Source organism: Mauremys mutica, chromosome 1 (genome assembly GCF_020497125.1).
Source record: "Mauremys mutica isolate MM-2020 ecotype Southern chromosome 1, ASM2049712v1, whole genome shotgun sequence".
NCBI classification, from domain to species: Eukaryota; Metazoa; Chordata; order Testudines; family Geoemydidae; genus Mauremys; species Mauremys mutica.
The window spans coordinates 296,510,660-296,529,263 of record NC_059072.1 but is presented as its reverse complement, the minus strand read 5'-3'; the positions used below and the strand labels follow the sequence as shown (position 1 = coordinate 296,529,263).

Genomic DNA, 18,604 nt, shown 5'->3' with positions numbered 1-18,604 from the left:
AACCTACCAAATGCAAGATTACTACTATCGGCTGCAGCAGGGCATTTGGAACAGAACTACCTTGTTCCTAGTCACTACTCAGGGATCTCCTCTGCTTCCCCAACTGAGTTTTTGTGGGAGTCTTCCACAGGAAGACTCTTCAAGCCCTTGAAAAGGCCTCCTCTCCCCCTTTCCTTCATACTCCTGAGATTGTTACTGAGAATCATGATTTTGTCACTTGGAAACTGGTATCTCCAAATCCTAGACCATGGGGTCGTGAGTGCTTGGACTATAATCGGAATGAAAATTTTGTCTTCTACTCTGCATCACTTATTTCTTGCACTCTGGCAACTCTAGAGGTTATTGTCCCTCAGATTAGAGATCCAAAATCCTGAAGCATCCAAAAGATTGCCTTTCCTCTTCTCAAAACCTCTTGGATAGTACTAACTAGGAAAGGGAATGCTTTACCCAACATCAGAGTGTCTCCAGTTGTATTTACACAAAGTACACTTATTCAGATTTTCAAAAGAAGTGCAGAGGTTTTAACCACAGCTCTTCCATTAAATCCCAATCAGCAATCCTACCTATTAGGAGTTCCAAACTTCTGGAACCACCTAGAAGTTCTCTAATTCCTCATAGGCCCTAGACCTCCACACCTATGAAGGGCCTATGTTTCAGGAAACCTATCTTCAGGAGTGCCTAATCCTTCTATTCTGTTCAGATTTTTATATTGTTTATCCAAGTTACTGTAGGGAAAGTGACTGTCCACATGCATTCTACTTCTGGTAATCCACAAGCAGTGAGCTCATGTCCACAAGGTGCGTGTTCAGAATAATGAAACAGTGATTGTAGGACATCTCTGCCAAAGCAGGTATCAGATCTGGAGCCCTTGATCAACAAATTGTGCAGGGTACATGTGAACTGCTCCACAAATCTCTGATATTGGAACACCTCTTAGGGAGGCTATGGAAGCCATTTGTGCTCTGGTGAAGTGGCTTAACTAGGAGGTGATCCTCTGTGAAATGATCATGAGCCAAAACAGCTGCCAAGTAGACTCTCATGAAGTGAATGGAAAGTCCCAAATGCTTCAGGGCAGCAAGTAATCTAAAATAATGGTTACTGGGGTCCCTAATGGTAACAGGTGCGTCTGCATACCCCAGACAGTCTCTTCTATTTTGCTGCATAAGTCAGTCCAGTGGAGTCCTTTCTACTACAAGTCAGAATGTTTTGAACTTCTGTGGAGCAGGTTCTGTCTGTGGCCATCACACCACCAGCATCTAGTTTGTGAGGTGCTGCAATGCTGTGTCCCTGGGAGGGTGGGGGGTAGAATCTGAGTTTTGGTATGCATGAGCACATCAGTCTGAGCTGGATACATGACTGGGGGCTGAGTTGACAAGGTCATAATGTCTGAGTATCATAAATGCCTGGGCCATGCTGGGGCAATCATTATCATCTGGCCTGTATCGTGTCTGAGTTTTCTCAGGATCCTTGGTATTAGTGAAGTAAGTGGGTAAGCCTACATGACTCTTGATGACCAACAAAGATCCTCGAATGAATCCTCCTTTGGAGCAAAACACTGTTCTGATCCATGACAAAGTGGTCTGTCCTCGGCTGTCCGTGACAATCAGGGTCCAGACATTCAGGGAGAGAACAGGAGTTCTGATTTCCAAAGAGTAAGTGACTAAATCAACCAATTGAGAAATGCCATTTGTGAAAGATGTCTCCTAATACTGAGGCTTTGAATGACCACTCAGGATTGTCAGAATATTGTCTATTAGGGTGTTCTGCAAACTTGGAAGATGTAGGGCTAATAGTATGATCTGATCGCTGATGCACCAGTCACACAGCTGGATTGCTTTCTCAGAGTGGTGAACAGGTGACCCAGATACATTCCCCACTGAAGGGTGGATGCATCCGTTGCCAGAGGTAGTGAGGGCTCTCCACTGCATACAGTCCTTCCATCAAACTAATGGGAAAGACGACTTTATGAGGAAGTGTGACCAAATGATCCATGTAGTGTCTGCCTGGTAGATATGCTTATCTCAAATACCCTTTCATGGAGGGACGGTGAACTCTGTCAAACTACTTCCCCTCGGTGCATAAAGTCATTCGTCCCATATGTCTAAAATACATCCTAACTGATGTATTTGGGTGAGCCTGAAGTTGATTGATGAAGTGAATAGTGAGGAACTTGACCTTTGGTAGGTAGGACTTCACTACTGTGGAGTCTAATACTGCGCCTATTCACTTTATGCTTGGGAGATGGAGTAAGAGTGATTTTTTTGTCTGTTGGCTCTGAGACCTAGAGCAGTGAAAAGCTCCAAAGTTTATTTGTAGAGGATTGTTCACTTATCAAAGCAACCATCCGTGAAGAGGCCAGTCACTGAGATATAGATAAATCTGTAACTCGTCTACTTAGTGAGCTGCCACGACTACCAGAAACTTGATGAATACACTGAGCTGTGGTGTCTCTGAAGGGAAGCACCTGTATTGATAATTAAACTTTCCCATGAGAAGTCTGAGGTATTTCCAGGGGCCCAAGTGAACTGCTATATGGAAATAGGCATTTTGCAAGTAGTCTTGAAGATCCAAGGTAGGGATTATAGAGGCTAGAACAGGGGTAGGCAACCTATGGCACGCGTGCCAAAGGCGGCACGTGAGCTGACTTTCAGTGGCACTCACACTTCCTGGGTCCTGGCCACTGGTCCGGGGGGGGCTCTGCATTTTAATTTAATTTTAAATGAAGCTTCTTAAACATTTTAAAAACCTTATTTACTTTACATACAACAATAGTTTAGTTCTATATTATAGACTTGTAGAAGGAGACCTTCTAAAAACATTGAAAGTATGACTGGCACGAGAAACCTTAAATTAGCGTGAATAAATGAATACTCGGCACACCTCTTCTGAAAGGTTGCCGACCCCTGGGCTAGAATAAAGCATTGTGAAATTGAAATGATGAATTAAGATGAATTTGTTACTCAACTGTATAGAATGGAACACCAACCTCTTTTCTTCTTTGGAACTAGGAAATAAGAGTAAACCCCGCGCTGCCCTAGAACTCCAGAGGTACTTCTCCCCACTGCTCCAAGATGCAGAACAAAGTCTACCCCCTTTCTTAGCAATATCTCATAAGAAAGGCCCCAGAAGAGTGATGGAGGAGGGTGAGGGGATAGGAAAGAAACTGATAGAATGTTCTTTGTTCAAGATCTCCAGGCCCCACTGAGGTTATCCAGTTCTGGGCTTCTCAAAAGCAAAATTCCAAAAGGGAAAATAAGAAAATAGATCCTGCTGTTCTATGTGGCTCTCAGCAGCACTGCCTCACCTGCTGATAGAAGTTAATGTAAGGTGTGTGGAAGAGGAAGAGGCACTGGGCCTTCTCTAGAACCTCTGCCTCTTTTTTGGAGGCTCTGATTATCTTTGTGGGCCATAATAGTAATAGGAGAATTGCCTCTGCCTGGGATAATTCTGAGGTCAGTGTGGTATTCTCTAGGTGGCCGGGGGGGTACATTCCCACAGAGCATAAGGTGGCTCAATAGTCCTTTAATATATGCAGAGCCTAGCAAGTATGTGTATTGAAAAGATCACAGTTCCAAGGATAGGTCCTTGACTGTTGTTTGAACTTTCTTTGGAATACCTGGTGAGTGTTACCAAGATGCCATGAGCAAAGAAATCAAGTTTGCCATGGAACGTGCTGCCATGTCCAAGGTGTCTACCACTGCTTGTAGGGAGGTGAAAGCTACCAATTGCCCCATAACCACCAAAGCCTTAAGTTCTTCCCTATGTGCCTGAGGGAGTCTCTCGATAAACAGTGATGCTCTGTTCCAGTTTAGGAAGTCATATTTAACCAGGAGCATTGGTAGTTTGGTAGCTGAATCATGCATCTGTAAACTAGTCGAGGAATAGGCCTTACAGCCAAAGGGATAGATTCTTTCTGAATGTCTCTTATCCTATGGTGGTGTTTTGGTCCCTATTGTTTAGGCCTTTCATGAACAGCTGCAGCTACCAGGTATCTAGTGTGGTGATTACAGAAATACTCAAACCCCTTCAAAGGGTCTTGGTAGCGCCTAGCCATCTTTGAAGTGAGAACCATTGATGCTGGGGTCAACCATAGGTCTGATGCTGGTTCCAATCTGCCTTTAATTATTGATATTGCCAATTACCAGGTACCAATGAATGAGGGATGACAAGAAGTTGTGTTACTTCTCTTGTACTATTTCCACTGGAATTTGCCGGGTATGGGCCATTCATCTGGGGAGCTCCTGGAAAACCCATAGTTAGAGTTGGAACAGTTGGACTGACAGCATCATCAAGCAAAGATGACATTATTGTTATTAGGATAGGTAAGATATTTGCAATGTAACTTAATAAAGTCTTTCTGCAAGGTAGCATTTCCCAAAGGGCCCAGAATTGAAATGCCTTCCAGACAAGCACTTTGGTGCTAACTCAGGCAGCTTTGATGCTGATGCTGGGAGGTAAGAGACCTAGTTTGCAGCAGAGAGAGTCTCCTGACAACCTAACCTAAGAATGTCACACCAAGATGCAGAACAGAGTCTATCCCAGTCTGATTGACGTAGGATGACCAGACAGCAAGTGTGAAAAATCGGGACGGGGTGGGGGGTAATAGGAGCCTATATAAGAAAAAGACTCCAGAATTGGGACTGTCCCTATAAAATTGGGACATCTGGTCACCCTAGATTGATGGCACCACATGATAGGCTGAAGGAGTCTGCAGGCCTGGAGATCTTGAACAAAGAATATTCTATCCATTTCTTTCCTGCCTCTTTCATCACTCTTCTGGGGCCTCTCTCATGAGATAATACTAAGAAAGGGGATACACTGTTCTACATCTTGGTGTGACACTCTGTATCTCAGGGGAACCCCCTGAACCCCCCGTTCATCCTTATAATAGGATTGTGTGGTATCCAATGCAAAGTTTGTCATGTCGGGTGTCTTCGGAAGGCTCGTGATGCACTGAGCATAGTTGTTATAGTAATGTTATAGGTTGTAATTTCATGTATATAGTTATGAGGCTGAAAATGTGTCCTCACGGCTTAAAACAAGCCCAGGCAAAACTCTCCAGGAGCAGAGGGGCAGTTCACACCTCATCAGGGCATGTATGGGACAAACCCAGCCCAGCCTCACATGAACAAAAGGACATTGGCCTAGGCAGCAACAAAGGATCTGTTTGACTCTTGAGTGAGTCACCCCCCTTCCCTAGGTCAGTGTGGGACTACTTTGAGGTAATGCCCACCTGACTCTGAAGGGGGGGGGGGCAAAGCCAAGAGGGAAGAAAGAACGTAAGAAAAGGGACGTTTGCCATGCTCTCTCTCTTCCATCTCCATCTACAGACATCATCACCAAGCAACTGAAGCGCTAATCAAAGGGGAGAGCCTGGCTGAAGGGCAACCAGCCAGCCTGTGGTGAGAAGCATCTAAGTTTGTAAGGGCGCTGAAAGTGTTACGATCAGCTTAGAATGTGTTTTGATTTTATTTCATTTGACCAATTTTGACTTCTTGTGTTTTCCCTTATAATCACTTAAAATCTTTCGTAGTTAATAAATTTGTTTGTTTTTTCTACCTGAAGCAGTGCGTTTGGTTTGAAGTGTGTCAGAGACTCCCCTTGGGATAACAAGCCTGGTACATATCAATTTCTTTGTTAAATTACAAACTCACAAGCTTGCAGCATCCTGTGGGCATAACTGGACACTGCAAGGTGGACGTTACTAGGGTCGTGTCTGGGACCAGAGATATTGTCTAGTGTCATTCGGTTGCACAATCCAAGCAGCGGCTGGCCAAAAGTGCTCATTCACATAGCTGGGAGCAGCTTAGATGCTAGAGGCTGTGCAAGAACAACCCGGGAGTGAGAATTCTCACAGCAGAGCAGGGTAAGGCTGGCTCCCAGAGTCGAGGATTGGAGTGACCTAGCAGATCACTGGTCCAGATAGCACCAGGGGAACGTCACAACTCTGTTCTACATCTTGGAGCAGTGGGAAAAAGTACCTCTGGAGTTCTAGGACAGTGGGGTTTACTCTTATTTCCTAGTACCAAATAAGAAAAAAGGTTGGTGTCCCATTCTAGACAGATGAACAACAAATTCATCTGTCATTTAAATTTCCTCTCTCCCTATCATGGATCTTTCCTCCTTCCTCCCTCTCTCTTCAAGAGAATGTGGTCAAGGAGAGTTTAGAGGCTCTTGCAAATTCTGTATCAGGTGAATGGGATCTTCTTGACAACGAGCAATCAAAGACTCATAGAAGATCAGGGCTGGAAGAGACCTCAGGAGGTCATCTAGTCCAACCCCCTGCTCAAAGCAGGACCAACACCAACTAAATCATCTCAGTCAGGACTTGGTCAAGCCGGGACTTAAAAACCTCTAAGGATGAAGATTCCACCACCTCCCTAGGTAACCCATTCCAGTGCTTCACCGCCCTCCTAGTGAAATAGTTTTTCCTAATATCCAACCTAAACCTCCCCCACTGCCACTTGAGACCGTTACTCCTTGTTCTGTCATCTGCCACCACTGAGAACAGCCTAGCTCCATTCTTTTTGGAACCCCGCTTCAAGTAGTTGAAGGCCGCTAACAAATCCCTCCTCATTCTTCTCTTCTGCAAACTAAATAAGCACAGTTTCCTCAGCATCTCCTCATAAGTCGCGTGCCCTAGGTTAATAGCTTGATGAATGATACTTATAAATTCCACAATGATCTGGGATGAATTTAAAAAACTAAAAACTGATATAACCTGGGGGGGGGGGGAAAGAGAACGAACAAACCTACAATTGTTCTTTTAAGACAGTGTTTCTCAAACTGTGGGTCGACCTCAAGTGGGTTGCGACCCTGTTTTAATGAGGTCGCCAGGGTTGGCTTAGACTTTTTGGGGCCCGGGACTGAAGCCCAAGCCCCAACACTGGGGCCGAAGCTGAAGCCCGAGGGCTCCAGCCCTGTGTGGTGGGGCTCAGGTTACAGGCCCCCTGCCTGGAGATGAAGCCCTTGGGCTTTGGCCCTCCTACCAGGGGTGGCGGAGCTCGGTCTTTGAATATCTTCCCACCCCCACCTGGGGTGGCAAGGCTCAGGCTTCGGTCCCTCCTCCTGGGGTCATGAAGTAATTTTTGTTGTCAGAAAGGGGTCGCGGTGCCATGACATTTGAGAACTGCTGCTTTAAGAGATGGCAATGGAATAAAACTGAGTAGGGGGAAAGAAAGCACAACACCGATGCAGCAGGCAAAGCAACTAGCAAAGGAATTTGATTGGCTGGGAGAAATAGTCACCAATCACGTAAAATTACTAGATAGTGCCTGGGTGCAACTGAAGGAAGAAAAATGAACTGGCTGCTAAGAGACAGATTCAGATTGAAAATCTGGGAAACCAGCATATATAATATAATCTCCCTCTTATAATTTGTATTCCTGACACACAAAACTCAGTCTGTCACCATGTAACTAAGTACCATCTGAACAACACCATCAGACGACTTTGCCAGTCAAATTAATTGTAAATCAACACTCATACACCATTCAGAGGTTTTTTAAAAAACAAACAAACAAAACATCAGCCTTTGCAACACAATACAAAAAAGATGTGAAATAATTAAAAAACCAGAAGGTTTTAACCAGCCTGAGAGGCCATAAGCACTAAAGATCATAATCAACAAGTTGAATTACACCCAGAAGCAAACAGTTATCTATCACAAAGTATGGAGCATTAGCAAAATAGCCTAATAGAGATATGCCACACTGAAGAGGTGAGTCACACAGTGATGAATCAAGGACGACTCCCATGCTGTTGACTTAATTGACAAAAGTTTGGCAAGCACTCATTGTATATGGCACAACCATCACCCAGTTTACAGCATCACTTCCTTCTTTTGTGGATTAATTTTAGCTAGGTCAGTCCTCATCCATCCCTACGTCCACCAGCATTGGAAGGAATAAGCAAAATCCAACATCTGGATTTGATTTTAAAAAATATAGAACTGCGTAGCATATTGGTGACAATGTAGTTCAAACTCATTTGCAAAAGCTTTCCAACCTAGTGCCTACTACTTAGGCTCCTAAAATCATATTTAGGCACTTAAATAAAAGTGGCCCAATTTTCAAAGGTGCTAAACAGTTGCAGTCCCCACTGACTTCATTAAGATGTGCAGGTGCTTAGCACTTCTGAAAAATCACGTCATTTATATTTGGCGGCCCAAATAAAATTTTAGAACCTTAATTATAAACACTCTTATTTGAAAACTTTGGACACTTTCTCTCCCAGAAACTGTACATGTACTCTGAACACTAAGAGATAGCAGAATAGCACCACTGGAATTTAACATGAGAGATCCAATGGAGATAAAAAGTACCCTAATTCAGAACAACTCATTAGTTCCCCAAAATGAATGTATGAACACCATCCAATCCATCCTGGATTCCAAATTGGGAAAACTAGTTCCTCTGGACTGCAGCCAGCCTATTCTAGAGTGAACCCATTTGAATGGCAGACAATCCAGGTTGAGGACTCTTCATGGCTTTCCCATTGTTAGCCGTTCTGGTAGGTGTAAGGATTTCTTGTCTCAGCCCAGGATAGAGATTATGCTGCAAAAGTGAAGGGTGCTGCACAGGCTGCAATCAAAATGGCATTCACAAAACAGAATGGAGTTTGCAGATTGATATAGACATGTACAGGCACAGAGTAATCCATTACACTCAGTCTGCTCCTTCTGCCCTTTTCTTTCAGTAATACTGTAATACAATAGTGTGGCTGTGGCTATTTAAATTCCTCTCATAAGACAGAGGCAAATGCAGTCTATAAGCTTGACAAATATGGTCTTTATCATAACAAGATTAATTATTTATGTGGCAATAAATAAAGTCTGATGAAATATAATAAAAATAAATATTCCAGGTAGTTGCACAATATACCACAAGTATCACCACAATATACTACACAGTTTTCCTATGATGAAAGCATGGATGCTTCCCTAAGAACATGCAACATCACTATTTATGCACAAAAGTAAAGCATGGATAAATTAATAATTCCTCCAGCTACTAGGGACTCAATACTAAAAGTAACATCATTAATAAATGTATAAATAATTTGTAAAACAAAACATTGTGATAGACCCAGGCCAGTTGGGTTCAGCAGAATAGCAGAAGGCAGATATACTGGCCACTGGATTAACAGTTTTCTGTTCCCTGACTGACCAGAGCAGGGGCTGCTTCAGGCTAATGAGAACACCTGACTCTAATTAACCTGCAAAGAGTCAGGTGAGGCCATTCAGTTAATGTGACCACCTGACTGTAATTAAGGCCCTGCTGATACTATAAAAAGGGCTCACTCCAGTCAGGCAGAGGAGAGCCAGGGAACCAGGGGAGAGGAAGTGCAGCTGAAGGGCTGGTTACTGAAGACACCCTCAAACCATCGTTAAAGGAGCCCTAAGGTAAGGGTGAAGAAGGGAGAAGCAGGAGAGCTGTGGGGAAGTGGCCCAGGGAAATGTAGCAACTCTGGCAGTGAAAGGTTGGCTGCCAACAACTTCTACCATTAGGGTCCCTTGGCCGGAACCCGGAGTAGAGGGCAGGCCCGGGTTCCCCCCAACCCACCACTACAGGAACAGCTCCTGGAAGGGGAAGTCAGGTCCCTGTCAGGACAGGAGGCTGAACAGAGACTGTGGGAGTTCTCTCACCAACCTCCTTGCAGCCTATGATGAAAAGGGCTCAGTAGACTGTAACCCTGGCCCTAGAGAGAGAAGGGCTACGTGGAGGGTCACAGTGAGCCACTGAGGCTAGCATAAACCGCCTAGAAGCGCAGGACCCACGGGAGCAAGGTCAGAGCTCTGCCACAATATATAAATACATCCACATTCATAAGTAGTAGTAATGTATGCCAATTGAATCTGAAAATTAAAAATGAATGAGAACAGAGATAGACAGACAGACAGACCGACCACTACTTATGAATGTGGATGTATTTGTATATGTTTTGTCTTACAAATGCTTTATACATTTATTAAAGATGCTCCATATATATACATATACACATATACATATATATGTATATATATGAATGTAGTTTGGATGTGAGTGACCACTATGTCACCAATTGGGGGGGGGGCGGGAAACGGTGTGAATCTAGGGATTGTGGCAGGAAAGGATACATGAGCCATGAGATGTGTCACTGTGCAAGGCAATATAGTCCCAACCAAATTTATGTAAACTAGAAAAATTAACTGCGACAGTTTGCGTAGCCAATCACTATTTTACTCATAGTGCTTCCTACAGGAGTATGACAATGCTGAGAAGCCTCTCAATTTCTAACTATGCCCAGTAAGTTTAAATTAGTCATGCTATGTCTTCATATATAGAAGGAACTCTTAATTGAGATAGTATATGTAAAAGTCTTCTGCTGCTTAGATTGAGATGTACAAGATGCTATGCTATACGATGAGGCGGTAAAGTGGAATTTATCTTCCCTGGCTTCCAGTACTTCTATTGCATGAAGAATTTATAGAAAGGAAAGAAAAGAGGAAATTTCTATGATTAATGTTTTTTGTTTTTATTAAAATGATTAAATGATAAACTTTTCAGAACTACTGTGTTAATTTTGGAAAAGTACTGTTTAATTGCAGTTGATTCTTATGATAAAAAGATCAGAAGATTAAAGTACTTTGAGGTCTGTTCATATAAAATAAAAAATAAAAATCTATCTCGGTACCATACATATAGAGTATGATCTGGAAGCTGTTTTGGGGACTATCTTAGAGCTCTATTTTATTATTAGAGGTAGCAGGCATATATCTGAAAGTTCAACCGATTGACCTACATAGTATATACATCAGATTATTAAGTGCGCTATTTCATGTTAGCTTTAAATTAAAATAAATGTAACTTGTTAGTTATAGACATTAAAGTGCCATCAAAATTAAATTTTTCATTTAATAATACAAACCTTTACTAGCTTTGTCTAAATGCTGCAAATCTTCAATAAAATTCAGGACATCAGGATATTTCTCTTCACATATTTCAACCAGAAAATGGAGCAAAGTTGTTTTCTGATCTGCTGACTTTGTGTCCTTTAACTAGAGAAGTAAAAAAAAATTTTTTTTTAAATTTATATATATATATATATATATATATATATATGAAACGAAAATGCTTCGAATTATTCTTACATTCAATGTACTCTAACAACTGTGAATGTTATGAAGATAAGAGCCAAGCTGTTAAACCAATGCAGCTTTATGTAAGCAAAACGTAACGTGATTGATTCGCTGTTTTTGTTGATTTATTTTGGTTGGTTAAAATTTAAAGCAGATTCTAAATACTGACCAGTTTCACACTTATCTACCAAATATTTGGTCTTTTTTCAATGACAAATAAAGGAGTATTCTAAATTTTGAAATATGAAGGTCAAAAAAATTAAGCTGTATTTACATGACTCCAGAAATGCAAGGGATGCAATATATTAAAGCACAAGAATGGTATGCAGTTACGAAGATGTTTGTATTCTTTTTTAAATGAAAAGAACAAGATTTCAATAACAAACTTATTTCCAATGTTGAACAATTATATATAAAAATACTGCTCCACATTGGCTATTTACATAAGAACATAAGAATGGCCCTACTGGGTCAGACCAAAGGTCCATCTAAGCCCAGTATCCTGTCTTCCAACAGGCCAATGCCAGGTGCCCCAGAGGGAATGAACAGAACAGGTAATCATCAAGTGATCCATCCCATTGCTCATTCCCAGATTTTGGCAAACAAAGGCTAGGGACACCATTCCTGCTCATCCTGGCTAATAGCCATTGATGGACCTATCCTCCATTAATTTATCTAGTTCTTTTTTGAACTCTGTTATGGTCTTGGCCTTCACAACATGCTCTGGCAAGGAGTTCCAGAGGTTGACTGTGCATAGTGTGAAGAAATACTTCCTTTTATTTGTTTTAACCTGCTGCCCATTAATTTCATTTGGTGACCCCTAGTTCTTGTGTTATGAGAAGTAGTAAACAACACATCCTTATATACTTTCTCTAAACCAGTCATGATTTTATAGACCTCAATCATATCTCCCCTTAGCCGTCTCTTTTCCAAGCTGAAACGTCCCAGTCTTATTAATCTCTCCTCATACGAAAGCTGTTCCATAACCCTAATAATTTTTGTTGCCCTTTTCTGAAACTTTTCCAATTCCAATACATCTTTTTTGAGATGGTGAGAGCACATCTGTACACAGTATTCAAGATGTGGTCGTATCATTGATTTATACAGAGGCAACATGATATTTTCTGTCTTATTATCTACCCCTTTCTTAATGATTCCCATTATTCTGTTCACTTTTTTTGACTGCCGCTGCATATTGACTGGATGTTTTCAGAGAACGATCCACAATGACTCGAAGATCTCTTTCTTGAGTGACGACAGCTAATTTAGACCCCGGCGTTTTATATTTATAGTTGGAATTATGTTTTCCAATGTGCATTACTTTGCATTTATCAACATTAAATTTCATCTGCCATTTTGTTGCCCAGTCACCCAGTTTTGAGAGATCTTTTTGTAGCTCTTCGCAGTCTGCCTGGGTCTTAACTCTCTTTAGTAATTTTGTATCATCTGCAAACTTGGCCACCTAACTGTTTACCTCTTTTCCCAGATCATTTATTAATATGTTGAATAGGACTGGTCCTAGAACAGACCCCTGAGGGACACCACTATTTACCTCTCCCCTTCTGAAAACTGACCGTTTATACCTACCCTTTGTTTTCTATATTTTAACCAGTTACAAATCCATGAGAGCGCCTTCCCTCTTATCCCGTGGCAGCTTACTTTGTGTAAGAGCCTTTGGTGAGGGACCTTGTCAAAAGCTTTCTGAAAATCTAAGTACACTATATCCACTGGATCCCATGCTTGTTGACCCCCTCAAAGAATTCTAGTAGATTGGTGAGACATGATTTCCCTTTACTAAAACCATAGTCTTGTTTCACATCACAATCACTTTTGGAATGAGTGGAAATGCATATATCAGATTTGACCCATAGGATAACAGGGATGCGTCTGTGAGAGAAACCAGGACTGTGACTTGCTCTGGAACAAAACTGATGGCACTTTCTGTTCTGTTCTGCCTTCTGGCAAAAAGGGTTACACTGGCATCCCTTCATGACTGGAATATGAACCTAACAATGTTTTTGTTCAACCACCATTTGTGATCTTCCAGGAACCTTCTGCTAAGATGGTCGGAGAGAATTTCTGCAACCCTATACGATGAAAGGCCATAAGCAGGATTCCATTTTTGATGCAAAAATTCCAAAACTTGATTGCTTCCTGATACTTTAGGTTGGATCTTGCTTATTCAGGGTTGTTCAGCAGGACTAAGATCATCTGACTCCTGATGTGAGTTATGAAGCCTTGATATGCCCAGTATATGGCTTGAAGCTCTAGAACAGGGGTAGGCAATCTATGGCACGGGTGCCGAAGGCGGCACGCGAGCTGATTTTCAGTGGCACTCACGCTGCCTGGATCCTGGCCACTGGTCTGGAGGGCTCTGCATTTTAATTTAATTTTAAATGAAGCTTCTTAAACATTTTAAAAATCTTATTTACTTTACATACAACAATAGTTTAGTTATATATTATAGACTTATAGAAAGAGACCTTCTAAGAATATTAACATGTATTACTGGCACGAGAAACCTTAAATTAGAGTGAATAAATGAAGACTCGGCACACCACTTCTGAAAGGCTGCCGACCCCTGCTCTAGAATGTTTATCTTCAGAGATGATTTCTGTTCAGTCCATAATGCTTGAATCCGCAAAACTGCTATATATACAAATCACACCCTGAGGCAGATACATCCATAGTGGAAGTTTTTGACAGGAGAGGATGAAAGAATAATACTCCCTAATGAGGACAGACCCTTGGAAAGTATGTGAATCAACAAGTCCAGAGGGGTTTTGATTGGATGATACACATACTTCAACCATATATCTCTGGTGAAGTCCAGCATGCTAAGTCACATACATGTAGAATGCCATGTGTCCCAACCACACACAAGATCTCATGTTGCCCTTGGGTGGGATTGCAGACTATTGCATAGGAAAAAGAGGATCCCCCAGTGAACTTGAGGATCACCCCAGTGAACTTGATTCTTTGAACAGGGGGACAGAATCAGTTTGTCTTGTTTATTATCAGGTCTTGTTGAGCAAATAGTGAGTGGAGATTTGCTGGATGCTATGTTCTACTTGCTGACTGGAGTCGCTGAGGATCAACTAGTCATGTAAACAGGGGAATACCTGCTTGCTGATTCTTCTGAGGTGAGCCACCACTTCTGGCATGTACTTTGTAAATACTCTTCAGACAGATGACTGACCATAGGAGGGAAAAGTATATTGGTAGCGGAGGTCTACTACGTGAAACTGAGATATTCTGTGAGTGGGATGGATCACTGCATGAAAGTAGGCATCCTGTAAATCGAGAGCAGCATACCAGTCATTGGGATCTAATCTTGATGAAGGTTTTTAGCTTCCACAGGTCTAGAATTAGCTTCAGACCCCCTTTTTCTCTTGGATATGGAGCAAGTATTGGAATAAAAATGTCCTCCCCAGTTTTGAGAACATCCTCTATAACTCTGAGACACAGAAGAGTTTGCACCTCTTGCATGCATGCATACTTTGTGAGATGGGTCCCTGAAAGGGGACAGAGGAAAGGTGCATGAGGATAGGGCATAGATTGGAACTGTATCTTAAAAAACAGTCCCACAGTGCTTGGGACTCACTGGTCTGTTGTTTATTTATGTTCTTCTAGAACTGAAAAAATGGGACAATCTGTCCCCAAAAGTGGGGGTAGGTCAGAGAGGGGGGGGGGCAAGGAAGATCGAGCACAACTGGTCTGCCACTCTTGGGGAAGCAGACATATAGAGGTGGGTGCTGCTGAAATGTGAGGTACAAAGCAGAAGCAGTAGCAGGAGAGGGTCTCTTCCTACGAGGCTTGTGCTGTCTCTTAGAGGCATGAGGCTGCCTTAGTGGATAGTACGACTGTCTCTGCTACTGTTATAGCCTGCTACATTTCCTCCTTGGTTCAGCATATAAAACATGAGTGAGTAAAGTGTGACCTGAAAGTCTTTAAGGGAACGCAAGACCTCATCATTTTTATCTGGAAAGAGATTAGATCCCTCAACTGGCAAATCCTTGATTTGATGCACTTCTGCAGGAATTCCAGAAGACAGGGGCCACAATTGCCTCCATAAGTGTCTGCTGCTGCCATCTCTGAGTCAACAACATCAAAGCAGCTTGGAGGGACATCCTCACTACAAGATGACCTCCTGAGAACCAAGGCTTTGAATTGCTCTTGAGTATCATCAATGAGCTTATCAGAAAATTTAGATGTGGAATCCCAAATGATGTATTCATACTGTGAATACATTTTCCTACCATACAAATCCAATTTGTTGGGCACCTTTTACTTTGGTGAAGCCTTGAAGCAACCCTGCCGTCTTTCTTAATTAGCTGCAGTAATGATCAGAGAGCCAGATGTTGGGTGGGACAAGAATTGTATGTATCCATGGGAGGGAACTTGGTAACATTGCTCAGTTGTTTTAGCAGTTGGTGTCAGGAGGCGTGATCTGTCAAAATACCTTGGCTGTTTCTAACAATGCTTCATTAATAGGCAGAGCAACTCTGGCAGGCACTGGAGTTTGGAGAACAACAAGTACATTCTTTTGTTTTAAACCTTCTGCCTATTAATTTCATTGGGTAACCCATGGTTCTTGTGTTATGTGAAGGGGTAAATAAGCTCTAAAATCTTTTGCAGTCTCAGTTTTCAAAATGTAGTAAAGCATTAATCTCATACTCCAGCAATTTGTAAGATTTTGGTTGCTAAAATCATCCTAGAACTGAAACTTTCATATCATATATACTCTCCCTATACAGTAGAATTACAACACCTGGATAGAGCTATGATTGTGGAAATATGACTGTTTAAGATAGCAGCAGCAACAACTTAGGTTTTAAATAATTTACCAAACTCAGCACAGATATATGAAAGGTTTTCCAAAACCAAAAGTGAGTATCAGACTAAATTTTTTGTATGGAAAGTTTATTTTACTTATTGTAGATGAATGCCTCACATGATTTAATATTAAAAAAACTTGAGACATGCCTGGTTTAGAAAACTTTATATAAAACCAATATAAATGTTTTTAGGACTATACAAAGTTTTTTTGTTTTATTTTTCTTCTCCAGTTTGGGTTTTTTATTCAGATTAAAGAAAAATAAAAACTGTCTGTGCACGTTAGCAATTAAACTGTTACAACTAAGAGGAAAAGTTTAAAGACACTAAGATTTATGGGATTCTGATGTATAGAATACTTCATCCAGAGGCCCCCAGACAAATTCTGGGTTTTGAAGGATATGGCAGTTAGTTCCTGCTTGGCTGACACATCATATTCCTAAGCGCACCTAAACCATACTGCCTTTCTGCCTTTAGTGTTGGTCACCAGTGAGGATGACAGGAAAAGGTAGTCTCAGACTGTATTTTACAAAAAATACCTGTCATCATGTGGATTCTCTATTGTGTTTAACACCCAAATCCTTAAGATCTTGGAATAATCAGAAACGGCAGACCTGACTATGATGTAGTTGGCAAGGAGCAGTGCATGGCTATTTTTGACAGCCGACTCCTGGTTTCTCTCATTGGCTTCCTTAAATACTACTAAGAAGCAGAGTTCTTTTCAAACTCTAGGGTGACTGCAGGTTCTGTCCTGCACACTGTACCACAATATTCCAAATAATCCTTAGGGATTCTGTATTTCGGATATATAATACCTCAGGAATAAGGAGCTTCCCATCAACTATAAGCTTTTTAATGTTGTTTATAATATATTAGGATCCATGGGAAAGTACTTGTATCTCATTTCCTGGGTAGAACATTCTCCTAACTTTTTCTCCACTACCGAGTCTCTTGCTTGTTTGGACATATAGCCTCTGGAGATCTCAATCATAAAGTGCAGATTCTCTTCAGCAAAGCTCCATCAGTCTCAAGATCTTCCACCTTCTCCTGAGCTCTAGAATCATCTGAGCAGTTTCCTCTTCAGTAAAACAAACAGGTGGATTAAAGAGTTCACGTGAGACCCGTGGGTTATAATGAAAGTCCTTACACGAACTAAGCTACAGGGAAATTGGTAATTAAGCTATAATGTGGATGGAGTTGCACTGTAATTTTGGGATAGTTTAAACGAGGGTTCATTTCAGGCTGCAGAATAATTCCCGGGAAATCAGCACTCAAACATCAACCAATTCACCCCACAACAGATGGTGAACTTTGGAGATCAATAGTAAGTTATATTCATATAAAATGTGAAAAACACTGCCAGGATTAGACACAAAGAGCTGTTGGGAACTATTAAACATCAGTAATGCAAAAAGGAACAAAGAATTGGAGGAGGAACAGTAATTCAATGAAATGGACACTAATGCCTTAGGCCAGGGGTTCTCAAACAGGGGGTTGGGACCTCTCAGGGGGTCGCGAGCTTATTACATGGGGTTCACGAGCTGTCAACCTCCACCTCAAACCCCGCTTTTGCCTCCAGCATTTATAATGGTGTTAAATATATAATTTATAAGGGGGGGTCCACACTCAGAGGTATGCTATGTGAAAGGGGTCACCAGTAAAAAAGTTTGAGAGCCACTGCCTTAGGCCTTGTACACAATGGAAAATTACACTGTGCTAACCAACACAATGTTAAACATGACTTAAGTCTTAGTGTAGAGGTATCATGTTTAACATTGCTGACATACTGGGGTTAACTATGACTAGATGACACTATGCTAACATGCTTATCTACACTCCACATTTAACAATTTGTCAATTAGTATGTATTTTAAAACAATAAAAAATAATATTCCAATGTAGACAAGGCCTTAAGAGAGATTAACAATGGGTGATTTAAAAAGCGTGAAAGAGAAGAGAACAGTGGTGAAAGAAAAATGGAAGAAGCACTGGAAGCAGAGAGAGAGGCCCAAATGTATCCTCCCAGTAACAGAGCCTACTATCAAAGCAGGACTGCCTTTAAGAGGGCTTATTCAGCATCACAAGCAGCAGGAGTAATACCGAAAAGCCAAGTTATCTCACCTATGGGAAGAAAACAACACATTTTTGAGATGCATCATGTTAAATACCAGACTGAAGTTTAGAAAGGTAAGGAAGATATAACAAATTATTTTTTTGATCATAAAAATAGTTTTCTTTCTCCATGAAGGGTATAAAGTGTTTTGCAGCCTTTTTCTTAGACTTTGCAGTGACATCACACAGGGGATTATGAACAGAATGAATTACCCTGGGAGTAATCAGGTTTAGAAAGTAAGTAATTGTGATAGAAACTAATCTGCACTATAAATGCTTTGGGGGTAGGGCACATATTTGTCCATTAAACTACCTTGCAGGGTTGTTGTTTCTGGGGGGAATGGGAGGGTGGGAAGGGGTGGGGGAAATTGTATAAATAAATAATAATGGACAAGTGATGAAACTGGCTAAATAACCAAAGAACAACTTCCATAAAGGAGAAGTTTCATATTGAAAACATATGCAAAAATAAATGTTTCATAATTATAAGTAAAATACCTCAGAATACAGTAAACTTCAAAAATATTCACACTTCAG

At 41.4% G+C, this 18,604-nt stretch overlaps 1 protein-coding gene across 4 annotated transcripts in view; it reads right to left on the bottom strand.

Moving 5' to 3' along the window:
• Window positions 1–18,604, bottom strand: part of DIAPH3 (diaphanous related formin 3) — a 509,860-nt gene that overhangs the window by 196,573 nt on the left and 294,683 nt on the right. For all 4 annotated transcript variants that reach the window (XM_045012145.1, XM_045012154.1, XM_045012162.1 and 1 more), the window contains one exon: window positions 10,909–11,038. In XM_045012145.1, the coding sequence (XP_044868080.1) occupies window positions 10,909–11,038 (130 nt within the window). The remainder of the gene's footprint in view (window positions 1–10,908; window positions 11,039–18,604) is intronic.